The sequence below is a fragment of the Pongo abelii genome, chromosome 6, assembly GCF_028885655.2.
Source record: "Pongo abelii isolate AG06213 chromosome 6, NHGRI_mPonAbe1-v2.0_pri, whole genome shotgun sequence".
Lineage (NCBI taxonomy): Eukaryota > Metazoa > Chordata > Mammalia > Primates > Hominidae > Pongo > Pongo abelii.
The window spans coordinates 60,077,722-60,089,107 of record NC_071991.2 but is presented as its reverse complement, the minus strand read 5'-3'; the positions used below and the strand labels follow the sequence as shown (position 1 = coordinate 60,089,107).

The 11,386-nt window shown below is 41.0% G+C and overlaps 1 protein-coding gene across 1 annotated transcript; it reads right to left on the bottom strand.

Annotated features, from left to right (window-relative positions):
* Nucleotides 1-817: 817 nt before the first annotated feature.
* CYCS (cytochrome c, somatic) lies at nt 818-3,239 on the bottom strand. The gene is given in 3 exon segments (NM_001131167.2): nt 818-1,829; nt 1,935-2,111; nt 3,178-3,239. Coding segments are annotated over 2 exon segments (318 nt in total). The 5' UTR covers nt 2,104-2,111; nt 3,178-3,239; the 3' UTR covers nt 818-1,680.
* Between the last annotated feature and the right edge of the window lie 8,147 nt (nt 3,240-11,386).

Genomic DNA, 11,386 nt, shown 5'->3' with positions numbered 1-11,386 from the left:
GAACACATTTCTGTATCTATCTTAATATGTTTGCTTCCTGTATCATTTCCAGGATGCCAAAAAAAAATCAACTCGCTACCCTTCACTTCAGGTCTTTCACATTAGTCTAGAATTGTCCCCTTGTAAACTAATTGCTACACTGTCCCTGAATACCACTAACTTTATGCAGTCACCAAGTCCTCTGCTACAAGGCCTTTCAAAGTCTGAAATCTTTAAAAGATTTCCAGGATGCATTTTTAAATTCCCCACCAGAACTCAGACTAGGACTTCAAATATGAATTATAGCAAGCTTTCCACATTTCTTCTATAAATTGCTTTCAGGCCTTAAACACCTATCTAATCATCCCTATCACCTTTGAGACCATGGATTCACATCTTCTCAGTCTTCTCACTGTCCCACAAAGATACAGTTCTCAGCTCCACCAGCATAGATTTATTTTCTCATTATTCTTTATGACTTACCTTGTGATCACCATCTCCATAAAATCTCCAAGGACTACTCTAAATGTGTATGGCACAGACTTTGCATGAAATAATTCAGTATGTAATTATACACTGTTACACATCACAAAACTATGACCAGAGGCATTCCTCTGTCCATGTCTGGCATAAATGCTGCAGTTCTCAATCTGAGCAAAGAAACTAAGAGTCAATTAGTGAAGTGTTATTCTAGTTCAGGCAGTCCTAGAAAACCAAGTAAACAATCTAGCACCATGACTGGTTAACACTGCTGCACTGACATTTAGGGCTCCTGCACTTTCTAATCATTAAAATTTGTGCATCAGTCATGAAATCAAGCACAGTCAAAAAATCATGATCTGTGGTTTTCTTTTTAATTATCTTTAGTCTTGTGACCACACATAATTTTAAAATTTGTGTATATCTCCATTACTTTAATCCTTTTAAGTTGGCAAAAGCACCATTCCCAATCACAAATACACAGTTCTACAGTTTCATGTTTCTGAATGGCTGTTTAAAGACAATCCTAAATTATAACTTAGTTTGACTTAGATTGTAAAGAATTCAAGAGTGAAGTTTAACTTGCTACCATTTTAAAAGCATGTGACCTTATAGATCTATAAGATGTGAGAGGTGTTGAATAATCTTTAATATTACACATAAACCACACGAAAATGCCTTTCAATAAGTAAAAGGAACCATTTTAAATACAGGGAATTATAATTAGATTGGCATAGTTAAGGCCAAAACTATGGACATTGCTACCTTATTTATCTTCAACCTTTGCCTTTAAGAGGCAAATGAACACAAAACACAGGTGAATCTTGCTTGGTTCTAAGACAGTGAAGGAATTTCCCCAGTATTTAAATATATTCACATAACCAGTTATATAAATCTAAATATAAAACGAATCTCCAGTAAGTTTTAAGATGGCACTCACCATCTTTGTGAAAAGTTGAACATGACTAACGAAGTCTAATCATATCTTTAAAAGGGGTAAACAGTGATAGCATTTACTGAATTGGAGTTACTATTAAAATTCAAAAACTGAACATATTCATTTAACCACAAGCCAGTCTTAGTTTTAAATCAGGACTGCCCAACAAAATATTCTGTCAGTCATTCATGATCTGAATTCTGGTGTATGAGATTAAAGGATGGCACACATAAAAAAGTCATGAAACATTTCTGTTTTGTAATAAATAAGGCAATGGCCAATTATTACTCATTAGTAGCTTTTTTGAGATAAGCTATTAAGTCTGCCCTTTCTTCCTTCTTCTTAATGCCGACAAAGATCATTTTTGTTCCAGGGATGTACTTCTTGGGATTCTCCAAATACTCCATCAGTGTATCCTCTCCCCAGATGATGCCTAAACAAGAAAGAATGCATCGGTTAAGTACTTCACACTCCTGATAGTTTGCCACATGTTATATTCCTGCATTTTGTGCTGTTTTATTTAACAAGTGACTTTTACCTTTGTTTTTATTGGCGGCTGTGTAAGAGTATCCAGGGGCCTGACCTGTCTTCCGCCCGAAGAGACCATGGAGATTTGGCCCAGTCTTGTGCTTGCCTCCCTTTTCAACGGTGTGGCACTGCGAACACTTCATAATAAAAATCTTCTTGCCTTTCTCAACATCACCCATATTTAATTCTAAAAACGAAAGCTCCAACTTAGTACATTTTTCCTCAAGTAACAAATACAGTGTAAATGAATGACCACTCTAGCCACTTAATTACCAATCCATTGCTAATTTATGTCATTAAATACCAGAATGAATCTTGTTTTGCTTTAATACTCTTTATAACAAATACTCTTTAATACCAAAAACATTTTTTAGGAGCACCTCCTCAAAAACGTATTTTTGTGTTTAGACGTGAAGGAACTAAGCCCAAGCAAAGAGGGAACCTAATTCAAACTCCAGTTTCAAAAGAGACAATCATGGTCACGAAGTCACAGATCTGAAGCTCAAGGGCGAACACATTAAGCCAAAATCACCACAACCGCAACTTTTAAGAAGACCTAACCATTTAATCTTACTACAATGTAAAGCCACCTCTCCCTGAGGATAACACAAAGCACACAAATGTTTAAAAAGCGGTCCTGGCTGTTTCTACCTGCCCAGGTCACAGGAGTAGCTTGACACTCGAACTTGTGAATGGGAGCGCAGGGGCAAGCTGCACGGTCCCCCGGGGACATCCCAAATCCCCTACCTGTGATCCCCTGGGGCGACCAAGAGGTCACCCGTCCAGGTCGGTTTCAAGGTGACTGATGAAACTGTTTCTAGGATGTCAGAACGACTGACGGAAGAAACATGTGCCCACGAAAAGAAATGGCCCCTTATTAGAAGAGCAACAGCTTTTGCTCTCAGAAGAACGTGAAGCGCTAAGCTTCGGCTTTCCGGGAGGGAAGTCTTGCCTATCATTTCCATAGCCCTTCAGCAACCACTATGGAAGGGGCCGCCTCTTCCTCGAATCTGTATCCAAGCCGCCTCCAGTCCCTGACCAAGACCATACCTGTCCCTACTTAGGGCTCCGCCGCACCTCAAGCCGTTACTCGCCCAGCTCGGTCTGACCACAGCCCAGGGTCCTCACTCCCCGCTCTCCCACCCAGCGCGGTTCCGCTCGGAGGCTCCCCGCGTGGGTCTCGGTCGCTCGCGAGTGCGCGCCACCCACAGCTCTGCCTCTAACCAGGTGCGGCTTCCGCGACCCGCTCTCACCTCTTTTTAGTCGCTGGCGCAACGAAGACTCCCGCTCTGAAGCCGGACGTCCCCACTCTCTAAGTCCAAGGACACGCCGGTCCGCGCTTAAGTACCGGTGTAAGTGCAACCAAACTCGCTCCGCGCTCCCGCGCCCTGACGTGCGGCCGAGCTGGCGGCTACGCAGTAACGTCGGCGCACCTCATTGGCTCCAGTCCCAACGCCTGCGCCAAGGACCTGCGCGCGCATGCTGGCGAGCATGTTAGGGTGTGCGGCGTGCGTGCCCTTCCTCTCCAGGCTTTTCCCGGCCGTTACGACAGGCCTTTGGTCGTACGACAACGAGGTGGTGTCGGGAGGGGTGACGTCACTCGCGGGCCTCTGTGCGCTTGCGTGTGCTGGAGGAGCGGGGAGGGTGGGGTGGAGTCGCTTGGTTGGCGCGTTTCCCTGCTAAAGTATCAGATCTTGGGCGTGGTGATGTAATGAGCTTTGAGCAGGGCGTTTTGCCCGTCCAGGAAAAGACGCCCTAATTTTGGCGCACCTAGAGGTCTCCTAGCTACCATCTTGTCAGCAGGCGACCTTTACCCAGACTCTGTCCTACTACCACAGCTGGCGCCAACAGCATCCTAGAGGGACAGCCTGGAACCAGGAGTTACAGGAGTTGGGCACCAGCTCGTGACCTTGTTCTAGTTCCACCTCTACTCTGTTACTTTCAGTCATATTCCAGCTCTCCGCTTGATGGACGCCCCAAGACTGAGGAAGGTGCTGCATTTGCGGCAGAGACAGGATTATCCCTCTGACCCCTTACCTGTCGGCGTCTTTTCTGCTAACGCCCTCCTCCCCCTCGCGTTCGTGTGCCTAAAGAACACAGGTTTGCTGGCAACATCTAGGAAGAAACATTTTTAGATGATTAGAGAATTCTTAGAAATCTAGAGGATTTGCATCCCGTATGATCTAGGTAAAGGTCATGTTCAAGTAAGCTTAATGCGGTTGAGGTCATATTAGAAATAAAGGCGTTAATACCACAGCTTTTAGTTATCATAGTTATCCTTTAAAACTAGATCCCCTTCCTGACATGCTCAGTTCTGTCACTGGTTTTCTTGACTCCTTTACCCCTCAAATTCTGGCCCCAAGTTCTGATTAATTTTTCCTCCTTTCTTGTGTTCTGTTCCCCGCCCCCTTGTATTCTGTTTGGCACTGCCGTATTCAGTCAAGTGTTTATTGGCCGGGCGAGGTGGTTCACGCCTGTAATCCCAGCACTTTGGGAGGCCGAGGCGGGTGGATCACCTGAGGTCAGGGGTTCGAGACCCTCCTGGCCAACATGGCGAAACCCCGTCTCTATTAAAAATACAAAAATTAGCCGCGCGTGGTGGCGCGTGCCTATAATCCCAGCTACTCGGGAGGCTGAGACAGGAGAATCGCTTGAACCTGGGAGGTAGAGGGTGCAGTGAGCCGAAATCGTGCCACTGCACTCCAGCCTGGGTGACAGAGTGAGACTCTCTCTCAAAAAAAAAAAAAAAAAAAAAAAAGTGTTTATTGAATGCATGTTATGTGTCAGGCATTTTTCTAGGTTCCTGGAGTATTATAAATCAGTGAGGACTCTTTCTGGTGGAGTTTACATTCTGGGATCCTTTCTCCCATCCTGCAACTTAAGTAATAGATACAAGGAGGTTGACGTAGATTATCTTAGATCACTTCCAAACCACTGGTCTTATTATTTCTGCTCCGATCCTCCATCTCCCTATATGACTGGAGTATTTTTTTTGTTTTTGAACCGTGTCCTGACTTCCAGTTCCCCTCTAATTTCACACACTACAGCCACAGTCTTCCTATAAAACAGAGCAGAAATCACAACACTTATTCAAGACCTTTTGTGCTTTTTGGAGGGGACAAAGATAGTGAGCATTTGGGTGTACTCCTTAAGTAGGCTTATTTGGCAAACTATTGAAATTTTTAAAAGACCAAGCTTAGCAACACCTTGAAAATTCAGCACATACTTATGAAGCCAGGTCCTGATATTGCCACTCATACCATTCTAAGGACAATGTAGTCCTTAAATAGGTAACTCTTCTATCATCAGAAGTAACTAGTCTCTGTTCATACTGATGAGGTTTCATGTGCTGTTACTGCAGATCATATAGATGTACCAATAAGTCAGTTAGCCAAGTGAATGGACTGAAGCCATTTTAAATTTATTCTCATGACAGGAAGAATAGAAAACAGGAAGGGTTTTATTTATTTATTTATTTATTTTTTGAGATGGAGTCTCGTTCTGTCGTCACCCAGGCTGGAGTGCAGTGGTGTGATCTCAACTCACTGCAACCTCTGCCTCCTGGGTTCACACGATTCTCCTGCCTCAGCCTCCTGAGTAGCTGGGATTACAGGCGCACACCAACACACCTGGCTAATTTTTTGTATTTTTAGTAGAGACAGGGTTTCACTATGTTGGCCAGACTGGTCTTGAACTCCTGACCTCGTGATCCACCTGCCTCGGCCTCCCAAAGAGCTGGGATTACAGGTGTGAGCCACTGCGCCTGGCCAGTTTTTGTTTTTTAACTAAGGAAACTGTGGATAAAGAGTTGTTATTGAAAGTAATGGGAAGATGAAGAGACAGAAAGAACAACCACAAAAATGAACAGTTAGCACCTTCCTGTAGTAAAGCAGATACCATAAATTTTGTGTTATATATGTATTCAAGAGATTCATGGTACCTACAATTTACTTGCAGTACCTAAGAGAATTAGTTGAAGAGAACAGTAACATTTTGCAAACCACTTTTTTTCATATTCATTTCTGTTATATCTACTCCCCCACCTCCATCTTTTTAAAATTATTTATTTTTTTTTTATTTTTGAGATAGAGTCTTGCTCTGTCACCCAGGCTGGAGTGCGGTGGCACAATCTTGGCTCACGGCAACCTCCACCTCCTGGGTTCAAGCAGTTCTCCTGCCTCACTCTCCCAAGTAGCTGGGATTACAGGCACGCGACACCACGCCTGGCTAATTTTTTTTATCTTTAGTAGAGACGGGTTTTCGCCATGTTGGCCAGGCTGGTCTCGAACTCCTGACATTGTGATCTGTTCACCTCGGCCTCCCAAATTGCTGGGATTACAGGCATGAACCACCATGCCTGGCCTCACATAACTTTTATTACAGTATATTGTTATAACTGTTCTACTTCATGATTATTGTTAGTCTCTTACTGTGCCTAATTTATAAATTAAATTACATCATAGTTATGTATGTACTATATAGACAAAACCACAGTCCAGGCATGTATCACTTAACAATAGGGATATGTTCTGACAAATGTGATGTTAGGTAATTTTGTCGTTGTGAACATTGTAGAGTATACTTACATAAACCTGGATGGTATAGCCTTAATAGGGTTTGGCTTTGTGTCTCCACACAAATCTCACCTTGAATTCTAATCCCCAACATGTCAAGGTAGGGAGCTGCTGGGAGGTGATTGGATCATGGGCATGGTTTCCTCCATGCTGTTCTTGTGATAGTGGGGGAGTTCTCACTAGATCTGGTTGTTTGATAAATGTCTGGCATTTCCTCTGTGCTCTCTCTCCTGCCACCATGTAAGATGTGCCTGCTTCCCCTTCTGCCATGATTATAAGTTTCCCCAGGCCTCTCCAGTCATGTGGAACTGTAAGTCGATTAAACCTCTTTTCTTTATAAATTACCCAGTTTGGGGTATTTCTTTAAAGCAATGCGAAAACAGACTAATACAAGCCTACTACACACTTAGGCTATATGGTATAGCCTGCTGCTTCTAGGCTAGAAACCTGTACAGCATGATACTGTACAGAATACTGTAGGCAATTGCAATGCAATGGTATTTGTGTACCTAAACATAGAAAAGGTACAGAAAAAAAAAAAAAAACATTGGCCGGGTGTGGTGGCTCATGCCTGTAATCCTAGCACTTTGGGAGGCCAACGTGGGTGGATCATCTGAGGTCAGGAGTTTGAGACCAGCCTGGCCAACATAGTGAAACCCCATCTCTACTGAATATACAAAATTACCCAGGCATGGTGGCAGGCGCCTGTAATCCCAGCTATTTGGGAGGCTGAGGCAGGAGAATCACTTGAACCCGGGAGGTGGAGGTTGCAGTGAGCCGAGATCATGCCATTGCACTCCAGCCTGGGCAACAGGAGCGAAACTCCATCTCAAAAAACAAAACAAAACAAAACAAAACAAAAATGATGTATTCGTGATCATCATTTACCAAAACATTGTTATGTTGTACATTACTATATATATATATAGGGTTTGGTACTATCTGCCGTTTCAGGCATCCACTGTGGGTAAGTGGGGACGACTGTATTTTTAAAAACTCTTCTGATTAAAAAAAGTCTAGTAAAATCCCCTACCCTACCCAATCAAAATTGAGACACAAGTAAGAGAAATCTCCAGGTTGGAGACAGGCGGTGAGGTAGGGCATAAGAACTGAAAATGGTGTGATAAGCATAAGCTGACTCCAGGGCCATTTTAAGGACTTATGTTGAATGAAAGAGCCTCAGGCTGTAATAGCAGTGCAGCAAAATGGAAGTAAAGCTCATACAAAATGGTAATGGGCGAGTTGAGGGGAAAGTTGGCAGAGATCCATGCATAATCCTGGTACACTTAAATCTACAGAATAAAATACAGTCTTTCCATCAGCAAAGAGAAGAACCAGGTTAGTCTTGTCTGTCTTGGCCTTAGTATCAAGTGGCAGAAAAAAGTATTCCCTAAGAATTCATAACCACAGGTCTGCCTTCATGCAGGCTTAGAGTTTGATTGTACTCTACTTGCATAGTCTGAGAAAACTTTATGAAAAATGAACAAAGACATTGTGGATGGGCAGTGTATCCCCGTGTCTGGCAGAAGCAAACACAAATCTTCTCCAGAGGAGTATCTCAATCCAGGCCACTGAGGATTCCCATTATCTGTCTGTCTGTCTGTCTGTCTGTCTGTCTGTCTATCTATCCATCTATCCATCCATCCATTATATCAATTCAGGGCTTACAGAGGTTTGGAACCTGGCAAACCACCCCCTACTTTAGGCCAGCATTTAGGCTGCACCCTGGTAGTGAGGGTGAACTGGCCAAAACCCAGATCTTACAAGGTCTGCGGCCTGACATATTTTCTGGCTGGCCAAGGAAAGCCTCAACTTTTGAACTTGGAATAAGGAGTTCTGTTGCCTCCAGATACCTGGTAAAACCAAATGAAAATTATTTCTGGCAGAAGATAATATCAGCTAGACTTCATTTCTACAAATAAAATTTTCAAATGAAGTATTCAGCCAACAACGAAAAATAATTGCATACACAATATGAATGAGAATCAGCAGAAGCAAGAAAAAAGATCATAGGGATTCCTGATTTTGGAATTATCAGGTAGTCTGTAATACATTTACATTTATGATGTTCTAAAGAAAAAAGCCAAAGTTGAAAATTTTTAAAGGGAACTAGAAATTATAATGTTTTAAAAAAAGATTTGAAAAAGAATTAATTAGAAATTCTGGAACTGAAAAATAAAATTAAGAGGATGCAATGATAACGTATATGTACCTTTTAAAATTTTTATGAGTACGAGGTAGGTAAATATATATATACTTAAGAGGTACATGAGCTATTTTGATACAGGCATACAATGTGTAATAATCACACCAGGGTAAACGGTCTATCCATCACCTCAAGCATTTATCCTTTCTTTCTGTTACAAGCAATCCAATTATATTTTTAGTTTGTTTAATGTACAATAAATTATTGTTCAGTGTAGTCACCCTGTTGTATTACCAAATACTAGACCTTATTCATTCTTCTTCAGTGGTGCCATTTAATGTCTCAGCCTCCCAAGTAGCTGGGACTACACGAGCAAACCACCACGCCCGGCTAATTTTTGTATTTTTAGTAGAGAGGGGGTTTCACCATTTGGTCAGGCTGGTCTCGAACTCCTGACCTCAGGTGATTCACCCACATCAGCCTCCCAAAGTGCTGGGATTACAGGCGTGAGCCACCACACCCGTCCCCAGTCTTCTAGCTTTATTTTTGTATCCAATAACCATTCTTAATACCCTCTACCCCCAACCACTAACCTTCCTGGCCTTTGGTAATCATCATTCCACTCTCTATCTCCATGAGTTCAATTGCTTTGACTTTTAGCCCTCACAAATATGTGAGAACATGTGAAGTTGGCCTTTCTGTGTCTGGCTTATTTCACTTAACATAATGACCTCTAGTTCCATCCATGTTTTTACAAATGACAGGATCTAATTAATTTTTATAGCGGAACAGTACCCCATTTTGTACATGTGCCACATTTTAAAAAATCCATTCATCTGTTGACGGACATCAACAGATTTCCAAATCTTGACTACTGTGAATAGTGCTGCAGTAAACATTTGAGTGCAGATATCTCTTTGATATCTGATGTCCTTTCTTTTGGGTATATACCTAAATATGGATCATATGGTGGCTGGATCATATGGTGGCTGGATCATATGGTATCTCTACTTTTAGTTTTTTGAGGAACTTCTAAACCTTCATTAAGTTCCATTAATTTGCATTCTCACCAACAGTGTATGAGCATTCCTTTTTCTCCACATCCTCGCCAGAATTTGTTATTGCCTGTCTTTGAGATAAAAGCCATTTTAACTGGGGTGAGATGACATCTCATTGTACTTTTGATTTGCATTTCTTTGATCAATGATGTTGAGTACCTTTTCATAGACCTGTTTGCCATTTTTAGGCGTTCTTTTGAGAAAGGTCTATTCATATATTTTGCCCATTTTTTGATTGGGATTAGATTTTTTTTTCCTATAGACTTGTTTGAGTTTCTTAAATATTCTCGTTATTAATACGTTGTCAGAGGGATAGTTTGTAAATATTTTCTCCCATTCTGTGGGTTGTCTCTTTAGTTTGTTGATAGTTTCCTTTGCTGTGCAGAAGCTTTTTACCTTGACGTGATCCCATTTGTTCATTTTGCTTTGATTGCCTGTGCTTTTGGGGTGTTACTCAAGGAATCCTTGCCCAGACCAATGTCCTGTAGCGTTTTCCTAATGTTTTCTTTTAGTAGTTTCATAATTTGAGGTCTTAGATTTAAGTCTTTAATCCATTTTGATTTGATTTTTGTATATGGCCAGAAATAGAGGTCTAGTTTCATTCTTTTGCATATGGATATCCAGTTGTTCCAGCACCGTTTATTGAAGAATCTATCCTTTACCCAATGTATGTCCTTGGCACTTTTGTTGAAAATGAGTTCACTGTAGACATATACATTTATTTCTGGATTCTTTATTCTGTTCCATTGGATTATGTGCCTGTTTTATGCCAGTACCTGCTGTTTTGATTACCATAGCTCTGTAATATAATTTAAAGTCACATAATGTGATTCCTTCAGTTTGATTATTTTTGCTCAGCATGCCTTGGCTGTTCTGAGTCTTTCATAGTTCCATATACATTTTGGGATTATTTTTGTTATTCTTGTAAAAAATGTCATTGGTATTTTGATAGGGATTGCATTGAATCTGTAGATTGCTTTGGGTAGTATGAATATTTTAACAATATTGATTCTTCCAATCCAGGAACATGAAATAACTTTCTGTGTTTTTGTGTTCTCTTCAGTTTCCTGCATCAACATTTTATAGTTTTCATTGCAGAGATCTTTTTACATCTTTGGCTAAGATAATTACTAGGCATTTTATTTTATTTGTAGCTATTGTAAATGGGATTATTTTCTTGATGTCTTTTTCAGATTGTTTGCTTTTGGTATATAGAAATGCTTCCGATTTTTGTTTGTTGATTTTGTATCCTGCAACTTTTCTGAATTTGATGATCAGTTCTAATAGTTCTTTGGTGGAGTCTTTAGGTTTTTACAAATTTAAGATAGTTATCATCTGCAAAAAAGGATAATTTGACTTCTTTCTTTCCAATGTAGATGCCCTTTATTTCTTTCTTTTGTCTGATTGCTCTAGTTAAGAATTCCAGTACCATGTTGAATAACAGTGGTGAAAGTAGGCATCCTTGTCATGTTCCAGATCTTAGAGGAAAAGCTTTCAGGTTTTCTCCACTCAGTATGATAATTGCTATGGTTCTGTCATATATAGCTTTTATTGTATTAAGGTATGCTCCTTCTATATCTAGTTTTTTGCGGGTTTTTGCCATGAAGGATGTTGAACTTTATCAAATGATTTTCAACATCGATTGAAAGGATCATATGGTTTTTGTTTTTCATTCTGTTGATAT